The sequence below is a fragment of the Citrus sinensis genome, chromosome 9 (genome assembly GCF_022201045.2).
Source record: "Citrus sinensis cultivar Valencia sweet orange chromosome 9, DVS_A1.0, whole genome shotgun sequence".
Taxonomy (NCBI): Eukaryota; Viridiplantae; Streptophyta; class Magnoliopsida; order Sapindales; family Rutaceae; genus Citrus; species Citrus sinensis.
This window is the reverse complement of record NC_068564.1, coordinates 14,935,227-14,951,545: the sequence shown is the minus strand read 5'-3', so window position 1 is coordinate 14,951,545 and position 16,319 is coordinate 14,935,227. Positions and strand designations below refer to the sequence as shown.

At 34.6% G+C, this 16,319-nt stretch overlaps 1 protein-coding gene across 1 annotated transcript; it reads right to left on the bottom strand.

Moving 5' to 3' along the window:
- Positions 1 to 12,171: 12,171 nt before the first annotated feature.
- On the bottom strand, positions 12,172 to 12,744 carry LOC127899883 (uncharacterized). The gene has a single exon (XM_052434025.1). It carries the CDS (start codon positions 12,742 to 12,744, stop codon positions 12,172 to 12,174), a length of 573 nt encoding a protein of 190 aa, XP_052289985.1.
- Positions 12,745 to 16,319: the final 3,575 nt, after the last annotated feature.

The following is a 16,319-nucleotide window of genomic DNA, read 5'->3' as shown; positions in this document are numbered from 1 at the left end:
CAAATTATCACTTTTTTGTAAACTAAAGATTTTATTTTTACAAAGATAAATCATTTTATCAAATTGATTGATTTTGAAATTCTTAGACTAGACTGAAAAGTTTTGAACTTTGAAATCAATAAGTGTTGTTTTTAAATTCTAAAAATGGACTTATTCACAAATGTTTAACAAATTTGGGTCATAGTATAATTTTAAAAATTTTTAGGTAAATCTATAAAATCCAAAATAGTAGCGGCTAACCACTTCACAAATAGCGGCTAACCATTTGAAGACCAGAAGGTAGCGACTAACTACTTAAAATAAGCGGCAAACCGCTTCCTATCTAGATAGATAGTGGCTAGCCAGCTAAAAACTAGCGGACCACTTAGACCAAATTTTCAAATCTAATTTGCAACAATAACTAGCCATATCAGCATAGTGGCTAACCGCCTCATTTTAGCGGTGATCCGGCAAGTCCCCAGAAACTCAATAATGATTGATTTGATTGTTTAAACTATAAAAACCCAAATCAAATTCAAATCTAACAACTTTTTCAATCTCAAATAAGCTAAAACCAATTCATAGAACATACCTTAGCTTTCATTTTGATTATCTACATACATTGAGTCATTATTGAGCTATCATTTGTTTATACACTCTTGTAGAGAGTAATTCTTGTAAACTTCATTTCAATATCAAAATTGAGTGAGTGTAAGTGTGAAAAAACATTTGGGAAAAGAGGTGTGGGTGTTCATCTCTATTTGTAAAGGTTTACTCACACTTTGGAAGTCAATTGTAAAAATCTTGAAGCCTTAGAAGGCTTAAAAAGTGGAATCTCAAGCCATAGATGTAGGCGAATTTTGCCGAACCACGTAAAAATTCATGTGTTTGTTTTCTTCTCTCTTATATCTTTAAATTTATGTATTTTTAAATTTATTATCATTGAATTTCTTAAAGCGTTGATTTTAATTGTTTTGTGATTTTATTTGTATATTTTTTAAATACTCAATTCACCCCCTTCTTGGGTTGTTTAGTTAGAATTTCATAAACATTAGAAGTTATTGGAAATAGGTTTTAAAAAACAAAATTTTGAAGAATCTGGTATTATAATATGTATTACCAATTTTGTTTTTATTGTAACAACATATTTCTAAAAATACCCATGCACTTAGATAATGTAATTTATTAACATTTGGAAATTTAGTTTTTAAAAAATAACTCAAGTAACACAGCCATCGCGGGTGTTGGCATCGTCTCCAATGTTGCCACTAGCGTCCAGCGAAAGTACTCCCAGAGCAACAACACCGACACTATCAAACTCCAAATTGTCTTCCCTACATAATAGTTATGTCGTCGTTGGCAGAGGAGAACACGCACGCCTCAAATACACTGGCTACCATAACGTTGCCATCAAAAGGAGGCCAAAGGAGTGGCATTGCCACTTCCTTTACACATAGCAGCGTCCGACAACTAGGTTTTTGTTCAACTAGGTTTTTGTTGGGCGGTGCATGCTATTTAATGAAGTCTTCATTGCCAACGTAAGTATCACCATTGTGTAGATCACAAAATTATCGACCACATGGTATCTATCATGTGAGTGGATGATGACTATCTCTAATGCAGGTGACGGACGATACTGACAACAGCAACATAGATTATTTATTATGTATAAACATTTATTTATTGTATTTGTTTATTTATGGAAATATTAATTGATTTATACTTTTAATAACTTATGAGTGAATGGGCAATTATTCACCGACCACCTATTTTTCATGTTTTTTTCAAAAATACACATATCTTTTTGGTTGATTTCCACCTGAAATTACATTATCTTGCACCCATCCACTTCTGTCTATACGTTGTTAAGAGAATTAACAGAATATTGGGCAAATGACTTTTTTGCCTCCAAATGAGAAAATTACAATTTTACCCTAAATAAATGCCAAAAATATATAATACGAATGCATAGTGCACATAATATATAAATATAATAAAAATATAATTGGTAAAGTTGATTATTTTTTGTTATAAGAATATTGTCAGTTGTCTACTTTAAGATTATTACATTATTAAAAATATTATAAAATTTTAAATTTATTCAATTTTTTACCTATCAAATATAAAGTGTGAAATCCACCCACTTTACCATTAACAACTGTTAATTTCTAATAACATCACAAGAGTATTTGTAGACAACATTTAATATGTTAAATATAAATAAAATAAATTTTTAAATATAAAAATTATAAAATAAAAAATTTTTAAACCAAAATTTTATTAACTAGACGTTTAATTATATCAAAATCAAATATAATTAAACCCTTAACCCCGTAAATTCCCAAATCAAAATAGAAAGAATCAATGAAGCAACTTGCAACCGCATCACCCACAAACCCAATCAATCTGTTTGAGAGAAAATCGGGCAACTGTCCAATTGTCAACATCCCAAATGCACAACGACAAAGTCCCAGTTGATAGTTGTTTAGAATGTGAGCTACATGTGCCATGCTACCAGCTGAAGTCGCATGTGAGATTACTTCACATCATCGGTACCAACAAATAATGAACTTCTTGCTCAGGCCTTTTACTTGCCATCATATCCATTTTACCATAAATTCAAATTTCTCTTTAATATCAAATATAAAGACATGGAACTAAATAATGCAATAGCATTCAAATCCTAGTTTAAATTCTTTATTGTTTTGAATTGACATTATAAAGCATCGAGTCACTTACCAACTGTGATGGAACTAGGATGAATTTGCTATCAACGTCTTAGAACTAGAGACGGACGCACTATTCCAGCTACTGCTCATCCAACGTATTCATCTTATTCTCAATCGTTACGGCACCTAAACCCCCCTTCCCATTTGATTTCATTTTTCGACTACACCTACAAATTTTTAATTTTTGCGCCTTTACTTTCTCTACCACCCTTTCTCTTGTTAGGAAAATTAATTAGTGAAGCAGACATACAACTAAAGTGAAATTGGAAATAATGATCACACAGGACATCAAAATTTATGTGGTTTTACTTTTAACCTACTTTCACGAGCGAAGACAAAGGGATTAAACTTTACTAGTGAAATAAGAATTACAAATATTGTAATATTTTTGCCTCACTATTTAGAACCCCAATACACCCAACCTTTCACTCACTAATCTCTCAAGAGCTTTATAATTTCTCAAATTTCTTAAACTTTCAACTCACTCTCACAAATTGAATGGAAAGCTCTTAAATGAGCTTGCATTTATAGGCAAAAACATTTGCTTGAAAGTCAAATATTGCGGCTGCCCATCTTTTTCTTTCTTTTTCTTTAAAACATTGCGGCACTACTAAAAATGGTAGGCCGCATGATCATAAAGACACTATTTTTTATTGTTTTTTACTCTAAAATTCTCCCACTTGAAGATTTAATTGAGAATCAATCAATCTCCACACCATCCTTTCTGTTTCACCATTGTCATATTACTTACGTTTTTGCTAGGCCACACGAGGATCTACGCTATATAAAATTGTCAACATTGATTAGCTTGGTCAAAACATCTGCTAGGTTTTCCTTAGTATGGATTTTCCGCAAATCCACACTTTTATTTTCCACTACTTCTTGAATGAAATGGTATTGTGCCACTATAAGCTTTGTCCTGAAATGAAAGGCTAGATTCCTTGCAATGTTCAAGGCACTCTGACTATCACAAAACATAGAAATTTTCTTTTGTTTGTGTCCAAGCTCTTCTAGTAATCTTTGTATACAAATAGCTTCCTTGCACGCTTGTGTAGCTGCCATGTATTCTACTTTTATGGTAGATAAAGCCATAATAATCTATCATTTTGAAACCTAGCTTATAACTCCTTCTACAAGTGTAAACACATAACCAGTAGTGAATTTTCTTTTATTAAGGTCTCCTACAAAATTTGAATTCACGCAGCCCTTGACAATATATTCTTATCTTCCATAACAAAATACAATATCCAAGGTTCCTCTGATGTATCTCAAAATCCTTTTCACAGTTTTCCAATGCTCTCTACTAGAATTTGCCATGAATTGACTGACCGCTTCCACTGCTTTGTGCAATGTTTGGTCTTGTATAAATCATAGCGAACATCAAACTTGTCATTGTTGATGCATACAGTACTTGATATATCTCTTTCTTCTCTGCTTCATTGTTAGGTGTTGTAGATTTTACTTCAATTGCTATGGTGTCAATGTGCAAGTGTACACAACAAGTAATAAAAGGATAAGTATCAAAATTATATCCATAGGGATTGATGCTATCAGACTTGCTACAGAAATTTCAACAGTGCAATATATGTTCTAAATTAAATCAATACAACTAATATGACCAAATAACTTAATAAAATAAAATCACAATAAAAATGCAATGAATAGAATTTGCACGTTAAATAAAAAGGTTAAACCATTAGGAATTGAGTAGTTGAGTGCTTAAACTCTGTTGATGGTGTTGACTGTTTTATGCATGTTAAGCTCAATTGCTGTATCATCTGTTACAGCACTGGGCAGAAACTAGCTTTATCCTCAACGGTAGCATGTTGGATGTCTTATATCTTTATGCAACCTAACAATGACCAGTTGTTATACCTATATAAGATATAACATTACACGTTCAAATTCTCTTTACCCTACAAGGTGAATCCCTATAATTCATCACTAATTTTAGATTAAGCATGACCCTTTTAGGACTCAAGTTAAACTTAATCGAGGAAACTCAATTTAAGACCAAGTATTGCCTTGATATGTTCTACTATGATAGGCTCTTTTGTGGCTCTTTCATAGCTTATATCATTAAATGGGTGGTCAGCCGAAACAATGACTTTAAATAAATACTATCAAAGCAAAATGTGATTGCAAACATGCAGTAACATTGATATTCAGTTAATTAACCATCAAGCTAGTTTAACACTCAACCACAAATAAATTTAGTTCATAATTTATGAAAAGTAAATAAACAACCAAGTTTTAGCCATCGAATACATCTTCATGCTCAATGAAATACAACTAAACAAGAAAAGAATGAGAAAGAACGAATTCCAATTGATTCTGCTAAGGAATTCTGTTTCTTCTTTGTCTCTTTTCTGTTTTGATTTTGATTGACGACTTTTTTTTTTCATGTACGCCTCCTTTTATAATCGCAAATTAAGGTAATTGAAAACTTTAGGGTGCACATCTTCATATTAGAAAACTACAAATCAGAATATTCTGAATATCTTGCCCGAATTTTTCTGTCAATGCTCGATGATTGCTACAGCAATGGCTACAACATCTTTATTATTCCAGACTTGCTCCAATTCTTCTATAGCCATGTTTGTTTGTCCTTTATAAATCCATTGCAACAACATCCTTTCCATAAAATTTAAGTTTCCAATTACCTATAATTAAGCATATGTTTTAGGCATACAATTATTCAAAAATTACATAAACTTTAATAAACTCAAACTAAAATGAATGTAATGCAAACTATCATTAAAGTGCACTAAAACACATCAATTACTCTCTAAGTAGTCTTGATTTAAGCCTAAAAATGTCATGATAACTCTCATTTCATAGAGTTATCACACCCCTAAACTTAAACCATTACTTGTCCTCAAGTAATGACTACAACACTAACGCTACAATCACACAATCATCCAATAAGTAACTTAGCTCTATCATCAAATTTGTAAGGATTCTTCAACCTTCAGATCACACTATTAATCATGCAAAATTTTCCATAGCAGTTCAAGTTCTAGACTTAGGTCTCATTCTGTCCAGCGTGTATGTGTGCCACTTTGATAAGATTTCAGAGGTGCTATAACATTACACAAACATTGCATAAAATTCAGAGGTAGAACAAAATTATATTTACATCTAGGGGCAATAGTTACAAGTCAACTCAAACTGTGCTATTTAGCAAACATGTTAATCTATCAAGAAACTCTTTTCAATGTATCATTGATTTTTCATGTGAATATCAATCAGTTGTAATGATAACACTCAATTACTTAACAAATGCATAAATCAGAGTTGCTGCAGCAATATGTATAATATAGTCATATTTATAGACATCTTTAGTTCAAGGCTAAACACGGGGCTCATGAATAGACCTGACTATTTCCACATCTTAGACAGAGGACTTCCTCTAAAAGGCTTTTTATTTTTTTATAGTTGCTACAACAATGCTCATAGCTCTTGTTGCTTTTGGACTCAAGTATGCATATGGAGTACATACTCAGCCCTGGTTACTCAACAACTTAAGCCATAAGAGCAACAATTATTTAACAGCAAGCACCTATTTTGTTTATTTTTCTTCCCCCTCCCCCAAACTTGAGATTTTTCTGCCCTTTTTGTGTTCTCTGATTTTTGCTACAACATTCTCATAGGACTTACTCAAAGCTTATGTGTAATGACAAAATTCAGTCTTTGTCCATGAATTGTTCTACTTGGTACTTTAAAATTAACATTCAAGTTATCCTCATTGGGCTTTTATTAGATCCACTCACAATTAGATAACAGAGCTATATACCACACTACACACACATTGCAAAAATATATTCTAAACACAATAATATAACTTAGCACAACTCCCTTCAAACTTGAAAGATGTTATGTCCTCACATGCACACAAAAACAATCAAACTACACATGCAGATGGTGGTAAAAAGCATTAAAACTAAAAGAGAAGTTCTGGACAGGAAAGAAAGTAAATTGAGCTGGTAAAGGGAACTCCCCTGGTGTAATCTATTTTGCTGCAGTATAAGATTCACTTCTTTTTTGTGGCATTCCTCAAACAGTCTTTAAAGGAACCTTGAGGTGTGGCTGCAGACTTCTATTTCTTTTGGCGTGGCGTTGGACTGGTTGAGGGAGTACAAGTAGGAGCAAGAAAGGTGGGTTGAGTGGATCTCGTGCGTTTGTGCTCTGGTTCTTTTGGTGCTGCAACACCTCCAGAGGTGGCCCCTCTATGTTTGCTGGTTGTCTTGGTGAAGATTGAGTTGGAGGTTAGAGGGTTGCAGCTGAGGCAGATTTTGCTGCAGCAACTTCCTTAGTAGTTATTTCAGCAATGATGTGCAAGAGGCGCTTCTTTGTTGTAAGTGTTTGAGTGACCCTTTCAACAGCTGCTTCTAACTCTGCATTGATATCTGCTGAAACATCCTCAGAGTCCTCTTCACTTTCGACTTTTTCTTTACCCTTACAAGATGGGATTAGGACTAGTGGTTCCTTCTCGGCTTCAAAATCATCCTCATCTCCAATGGTATACTTTCTTCTTTTCTTGGGGGTGTGATATTTGATGGCTCAACTTTGTTATCCCTTAAATCCCATGCTTTCTCATTTTTTGTGAGTTGTGGGCTTCTGACTCAAGACCCTCTACTTCTGTTGGTGCTGGCTGGCCTTCCTCGTCTGGCTCAGCTTTATTATCTAGTTCTGTTACAGCTTTCTCACTCCCTGCTGTTGGGTCTCCAAAGTTGAACTTGTGTAACAAAGAGTCTGGCAAATCCAGGTGTTGGCTTTTCATAAATGTAGAAAATTGATGCTGATTGTTCTCCAAATGCATCAAGTATGCCCAGAATATGTTATTCTCTCTTTGTTATATAGCAACACATTAGGTAATACTGTCATTTAGTTCTTGCAGTCTTCTCTCCACCCCAATAACTCTTCTTGCACTAGTTACATCAACTGGTTCTGGTTTTGCTGCAGTAGTTTCTCCAATAATTTTTTTGATTGTTCAAGCATTCAGAGCTCCTGCATTCTTAATGTGCTTATCTTGAACAGTGGACCACACCCCAAATACTAAGCATAAGCTAGTAATAAGAGATGGAAACAAGAGGGTTGCTGTTTTATGTTGTTTCATGGCACAAGCCCTAATTTCCCTTTCAATAATAGCTCCCACATCAATTGGTTGCCCCTGAACAATGACATATAAAAGCACCAATATCACATAATCTAGATTTTAAAAATTTGACCCACACTTTAGCAACAGGATTAAGTCGATTCGATTGATCACTCGACCTTCCTCATTCGCCCATGATGTCCCTTCTACAGTAAGGGTTTTTAATATGTTATTCCATCTTTTATCAGTCATATTTGCAATCAGCTTGGAATACTCACACTCTACGTCAAAGGGCAAGTTGTAAAACGCTTTATTGACTTGTGGGTCTAAAGGGACGAGGGAGTTACTTACCCAAATTGTTTTTTGTTCCTGTCCTAGAATGTTGGCATAGAATTCCTTCACTATTGGCACCACAGGGTCCATTCGATGTTGACAAAAGTCTACCCATCCTCGTCTTGCTACAATAGCTTGAATGGTCTAAACGATTCCTAAGGGCTTTAGTGGAAATTAGAAGCCTTTTTCTTCCAAAATTTTTCTAGGTTCTATAAGTTCTTCAAATTTCCCTTCTGCCTTGTAGCCCTGGAAGTGGGAAGGGTCCTTAAGAAGTTGTGCTTTGATATTGTATTTAGGCATTGCTGGAGCAAGTTGAAGGTACTTGTAAGAGAATGAGTGTGCAGTTGCTACAAGGAGTTGTAAGAGTATCGGTTTGGTTCCTGGAAGATAAAGATAAAATAAAATTAGGGTGTCCCTTATTTACATAGTGAAATTCTTATTTATACATGTTATAAAAATTAATTTAGGAAGGAAATCAATTTTAATGAGATAAACTTCGAAATATGGATTTTAAATTTAAAACAATTCTAATTTGGAATTGGAGAAGGATTGTGATGCGACAATTTAGGGATTGTAATCCCTTAAAATCGTGATCCATATTAACCACGCCAGCTGTCAACATTTTGTAGCCTCAACAGTAAAAAGAAATTTCCCTCGCCTTATCACTGTAACGGTAATCAGTAGGCTGCAGCAATCAGCTTGCGGGCTGCAGCAATCAGCTTGCGTGCTGCAGCAATCAGCTTGCGTGCTACAACATGCTGGTGTAAAACTCCATATTTTAATGAAAAGCTCCATCTATCTGTCTTGTTAAGTGCAATGCTGCAGCAATCAACATGGGAGTCTCATGTCCTCTTACTACTCTTTTTTTTTTTAATAGACATAAAAGGAAACTAGTTAATAAAATAAAGAAATTCATGAAAATTATAAAGAAAAACACGATAACCTAAGTCTAAAGAAAAAGAAAAAGAAATCAAGATAACTTCCCTAATTGTTAGGTTGCCTCCCAATCAACGCTTGATTTTCGGTCCTTCAGCCTGACCTTCCTTGATTTCTCACAATGTGGAATCTTTGAGGAGCAAGTCCTCTTTTGAGTGGTCTATAGTAGAATCCATGTAATGTTTTACTCTATGGCCATTAACCTTGAATCTTGGTCTGTTCTTTCATCTAAAAGATCCAAAACCCCTTGATGATGAATTCTAACTAGCTTGAAAGGTCCTGACCACTTAGATTTCAATTTACGTAGAAATAACTTTAATCTTGAGTTATAAAGCAAAACTAGTTGGCCTAGAATTAAGCTCTTTTACTGAATGTACTTGTCATGCCATTATTTTGTTTTCTCCTTATAGATCCTTGCATTTTCATAGGAGAACAACCTTAATTCATCAAGTTCACAAAGTTAAAGTTTTCTCTGTTCTGCTGCAGCATATATATCCAGGTTTAGTTGCTTTAATGCCCAATATGCTTTATGCTCTAGCTTAAGGGGTAGGTGACAAGCTTTTCTATAAATGATTTTGTATGGAGACATGTCAATTGGTGTCTTGTATACTGTTCTGTAGGCCTATAAAAAGTCATACAAATGCAATGACCAGTCCTTTCTGATGGGGTTCACCACTTTCTCTAAAATCTTTTTAATCCTCCGCTGGACACTTCTTCTTGACCATTGGATTGTGAGTGATATGTTGTAGCAATCTTATACTTAATTCCATACTTAGCCAATGCTGCAGCAAATATCTTATTGCAAAAGTGAGTACCTTCATCACTAATGATTGCTCTTGGAGTTCCAAACTATGAAAAGATATTTTTCTGAAGAAAGTTCACCACTGCTTTGGCATCATTTGTTGTCAGTGCTGCAGCCTTCACCCAGTTAGACACATAGTCCACAACAACTAAAATATATAAGTTCCCAAAGGATGGTGGGAACGGGCCCATGAAGTCTATCCTCTATACATAAAAAATCTCCACCTCCAAAATGCTTGTTAATGGCATTTCATGTCTTTGAGATATGTTTCCTATTCTTTGGCACCTGTCACAACATTTAGCAAACTCATAAGCATATTTAAAAATAGAGGGCCAGTAATAGCTTGATTGTAGAACTTTTGCAGCTGTTTTGTAATGTCCTCCATATGCTGCAACATGGCATAAATGCAATATATGTGAGATTTCTTCATCAGGCACACATCTTCAGATCATATGGTCTGACCATAACTTGTATAAATATGGATCATCCCACTAGTAGCTTTTAACATCATGAAAAAATTTCTTCTTCTGTTGATAATTGAAATCAGGTGGTAACAACCCACTCACCAAATAATTAGCAAAATCTGCATACTATGGGAGTCTAGCTTACTGCAATATTTGTGCATGCTGTAGCATTAACACTTGCTTATCATGGAATGTTTCAGTGATGTCTTGTTTGGTCAATGTGCTAACATCTACTTCTAGCCTTGAGAGATGATATGCTACTTAATTTTCAGTCTTTTTTCTATCCTTGATCTCCAAATCAAACTCTTGTAATAATAGGATCCATCTTATCAATCTTGGTTTGGCATCCTTCTTTGAAATCAGATATTTTATTGCTGCATGGTCTGTGTAAACTATTACTTTGGTGCCTACCAAGTAGGCTCTGAATTTATCAAAGGCAAACACCACTGCTAGTAACTCTTTTTCAGTAGTGGTGTAGTTGATCTGAGCAGTAGTAAGAGTTTTGCTGGCATAGTAAATGGAGCGAAAAATCATGTTTTTTCTCTGTCCCAGCACTGCTCCAATAGAATAGTTACTAGAATCACACATCAACTCAAAAGGTAGACTCTAATCTGGCACTATAACAACTGGTGCTGTTACTAGAGCTTTCTTTAACTCACTAAAGGCTTTTGAAACAATCTTCATCAAAATTAAAAGGCCTATCATGCTCGAGCAACATACATAAATGTTTAGCTATTTTGGAAAAGTCTTTGATGAACCTTCTGTAGAACCTAGCATGTCCCATAAAACTTCTAATACCCTTGACTGAAGTTGGAGGTGGCAATTTATCTATCACCTCTATCTTTGCATTGTCCACCTCTATCCTATTCTTGAACACTCTATAACCTAGAACTATGCCTTCTTGTACCATAAAGTGGCATTTTTGCCAATTGAGTACCAAGTTTGTCTCTTCACACTTTTTAAGCACATCTTTTAAGTTATGCAAACAATTTTCATATGCCTCTCCAAAGACTGAGAAATCATCCATGAAAACTTCCAATGTCTTCTCAACCATATCTGAAAAGATGGACATCATACGCCTTTGGAAGGTTACTGGAGCATTGCATAGACTAAATGACATTTTTCTGAAAGTAAAAATTTCATAAGGGCAGGTGAATGTGGTTTTCTCTTAGTCCTCCGATGATATAACAATCTGGTTGTAGCCTAAATACCAATATAAGAAGCAGTAGTAATGTTTTCCAGCAAGTTTGTCCAGCATCTGATCTATAAATGGCAGTGGGAAGTGATTATTCCTTGTGGTCTTGTGGGAAAAAGTTCATTCTTCTCATTTGCTACAATTGTTACTCCACATTTGTTTAGAACACATTGTACTAGGCTCACCCAAGAACTATCATAGACCGGGTATATGATCCCAACATCTAGTCATTTGATGATCTCCTTTTTTACAACTTCCTTCATGATAGGTTTTAATCTCCTATGTTGCTCTACTGAATTGCTGTAACAGTCATCGAGCAGAATCTTGTGTATACATATAGATGGGCTGATTCTATTAATATCTGTCATAGTCCATCCAATTGCCTTTTTGTATTTCCCCAGCACTTCTACCAAAACTCCTTTCTTGATCTGTATTTAAAGAAGATGAAATAATTATAAGAAGTGTATTATTTTTGCCAAGATAAACATATTTCAAGTGTGAAGGTAAAAGTTTCAATTCTAAAATAGGAGGTGATTCAATAGATGAAACTGTTGGTTTAATTCCCTGTTTGAAAGATGTAGTGATTTAAAGTGTCTATCATGTCTTACAAATTGCTTTTCTTCTAACCATACTATCTAGGTTGCTGCTGCAACCTCTTCTTCAAGTTCTTCAAAAGTAGCAACTTTGATTTCTTTTTTGTTGCAGCAACTGTCTATTTTTTCTATCACAATAAAGTCTACAACACTCAAGAAATTACAGTCTTCAACCTCATCAGAACTTTTTATAGCTTTTAGCACATTGAAGGTGACTTGTTGGTCATTCACCCTCATGGTTAACTTTGCTTTCTGCATATCAATTAGGGTCTTCCCTGTTGTTAGGAAATGTCCACCAATTATAATTGGTACTTCCTTATCTGCCTCAAAATCTAGTACAATAAAATCTACTGGAAAAATTAATTTGTCTACTTTTACCAAGACATCTTCAATCTTACGCTCATGATATGCATGAGATATGTTAGCAAGTTGTAAAGTGACTGTTGTTGGTCTGCATTCACCAACTCTTAATTGCTTAAATATAGATAAGGGCATGAGATTGATGCTTGCTCCTAAGTCACAAAGTGCTCTACCATTGTACCTAGTTCCAATAGAACATGGTATTGTGAAGCTTCTTGGATCTTTCAGTTTTTGAGGAATCTTATTTTGAAGCATATGACTGCATTCTTGTGTTAGAGTAGCCACTAGACTTCATAGGATATTTACTAATATGGGTGGCATGCCAATAGAGTTTGACGTGAGAGATTTAAACTCGATCCTAAGAATTGAGAATGAGGGCTTACAACTTTATACCTATAGAAAAGAACTTATGTTCAACCCTTTTCTTCATGTTAACGGGGTGAGGAACATTTGTAAGCATAGAGACCTTACCAATGATGTGTGCTCCCTCCCATTCCAATCACAACTTTTACCTCTACAGGTTTGAGTACTTCATAGCATCCTTTAGCATATAATACCTAGGAAGGGACATGCTGATGAGGTAACTTGGTTGGATGTGGGACTATTGGATTATATTATTATACGGACGCCAGTTAATACAAAGTACGTGATCCTTAGGCATATTCTTAATACTCTTGGGGTGAGCAATCATTTACTTTCCTATGGTAATATTATTTACTAAGATCGACGATATTTTTTAGTACCCATTAATGAGTCAGTGTTTGAGGAGTCCAAGAGATTAGAGGGAGAGGCTATTACTAGATTAGGATTTCATTAGAGGAATAAGAAATAAGTTAAGATCACTTTTATCAAGAGCAAAGATACCTTGGTAGCCCTCGAGGATGATAAGATGCTCAATGATGTCATATCTGTTCAATGATGTCCTATCAAGAGCTAGTCTTCGCGTATTGCGACCTACTGCAGCAGCACAGCTTGAGGAGCCTATTGCAGAGGAACATGATATGAACACTGACGAGCCTTTAGTTCCTGAGGAGCCTCTAGTTTTTGAAGGCCTTACACAGCAGTTGCTGGCTGAGATTTGATCTATTTCCTAGTAGCAGCGTCAGCTTCAGTCTCAGTTTGCTGCCTTCCAACATCAGCAACAATGAATTCTTGATCAGCAGTAGTATATTTTGGATGATCAGCAATGTTTCTTCTCTACCCTTAGTGTTCCACTTTCTCGCTTTGCATCACATCCACCCAGTAGATTATTAGTTTTGTATCTATGAATTTTGCATAGACATACATTTTACATTCATTCATGTTATGCTACTTAGTTACATTTTATCTTTATTTGCTATGAGATTGGTTATTTGGTTATATGATTAATTCATGCGATGGTTTGATGATTTGGTAATTGTCTTCTGTGATGATCTTGATACTTGAGTGGTTGGTTTATGTGATATTAATGATTTAGTTATATAACTATTTTATTGAGTTACTGAAGTGTTTCTTGAGGATGTGCTTGTTGATAGGGGGAGTTACTGTCAAACATTTAGTTTCGATAACCATTGTCTAAGTTAGGTAAAAATTTTCTATTTTTCCATTGCATTTCTTTCCTATTAACAACAAGGTTTCTTTTTTACGATTTTTGAATTTGTTAACATGGTTAAAATTGGTATAACTTGTTAAAATTAGGGGGAGTTAGTATTTTTGCAATTATTCACGCTATGAATAAATATAAGGTTTGTGGAAACTCTATTAAATAAGAGTTATCGTGGATTTTTATATTTAAACTACTATTACTTATAGAGTAAATGATGTGTTTAATTGTATTTTTAGATACATTTTTGCATGAGTAGTTGTTTAACCTTAATTTTAATAAATTGATTGTGTTTTAGAATACTTTATACTCTGATTATGTGCGTGATTGTAAGAAAAAAAATCAAGTTTTAGGGATGGAATGCTGTTGAGTAGAATTGCAAAGATGATAAAAGAACTTGGCTGTAGAGGAACTAAAACAGTTTGGAATAGAGAAGATGTTGTAGTTGTTGCTGTAGTAATCATGTAGCAACTATAGACGAGATTTCGCGTGTGTTTATTGAAAAATTGCAGTCCAAGGTTTCCAAAAATGGAAGACACGCGGCCACACGCTTTTATTTGCCCTAATTCCAAGATATAAAAGGAGCACACATGAAAAGAAAAAGGGAGACTCGTCATTAAAGACAAATAACAGAGAAAGAAGAAAAGAAAAGAGAGATTTAAGGGTTGCAACAGAGGATTCAAGGAGAAAAAGAAGGAGATCGCAAGATCAAGCTGAACTTAATTACTAATCTTTATTATATTGTTTTCTTTGCTTTACGGGAATGTATTTGATGGATAAAACGATTTTTGTTTATGTTTTATCTTTTATCATGAACTAAATTTTGTTGTGGTTGAGTGTTAAACAAGTTTAATGATTATTTGACTGATATGTTGCTCAAAATCTGCTGTAGTATTTTGTATTGATTTTACTTATTGTAATTTTTTATTTCAGCTGACCACCCATTTAGTGGATACTAGCTAAGAAAGAGCCTAAAAAATGCTTGATTTAGTGGAACAACTTAGACAGTACATGGTTTTAGAATGGGTTTCCCAAGTTGAGTTAATTTCGATTTGAATAGGGTCATGCCTCATCTAAAATTAGTGAAAAACTAAATATAAGGATTCACCTTGTAGGGCAATTGGACCTAGAACGCACAATGCTATATCTAATTTAGCGTAATAATTGGTCACTGTTAGATTGCATTTATATATAAGATATCTAATAGGCAACGACGGAGGATGCATGAGGGATTCTGCCTAGTGTTGTAGGAGATGCTGTAGCAACAGAGTCTTCATTGAAAAAGCAGTCAATCCCATTAAGTGAGTTTAATCACTCAACTACTCCTTTCCCATTGAGTTTGTCTTTATGTTTTACTTGAGAATTTCCCTTATTGCATTTTTAATTTCATTAGTTCATTAGTTCATTAGTTTCATTAATTATTTTATTTCAATTTACTTATCATTATAGTACTTGTGTGGTACACTTGCACATTGACACCTATAGTAATAAGTATGCCACCCAACAAGTTTTTAGCGTTGTTGCTGGGGATTGAGTGTTTATTATGATTTGTGAAACTAATTTTAGTTGGTGCCAAATTTTTATTTCTCTTTTAATTTGTTTACTTTATCGACAGAAGTGCTCTAGCAACCCTTGCATGCACAAATACAAACATGTTGAGTTCCAGTTTGATTCAGAAATTAAAAGAAGTGCAAGGAGATTGAGAAGAGAGCATAAAAATTAAAAGCTGCTGTAAACATGGATAATTTGCATGACATAGGGATTTTGAACCCTCGAGGAGAAATAGAGCTACTCAAGACACAAGGAGGTCAAGAAGGTTAGAATGGGCAAATTATTCATGGGCAACTATGGAACAACAATACCACATGGCAGATGATAGAGACAGAGCCATTAGAAATTATGTCGTGTTGACCGCTCAAGTCATAAATCCTGGAATAGTTAGACCTGAAGTGCAAGCTGATAACTTGAGCTCAAACCAGTGATGTTTTAGATGCTTCAAACAGTGGGGCAATTCAATGGACTACCATCAGAAGATCCTCACTTTTACCTTAAATTATTTTTGAAAGTAAGTGATGCTTTCAAGATTGTCGGAGCGTCACAGAAAGTATTGAGACTCAGACTTTTCCTATTTTCCCTAAGGGATCGAGCAAGAGAACAGTTGAACTCTCTACCACCTAACTCCATTACCAGATGGAATGATTTGGCTGACAAATTTTTAAAGAAGTACTTCCCATCGACTAAGAATGCA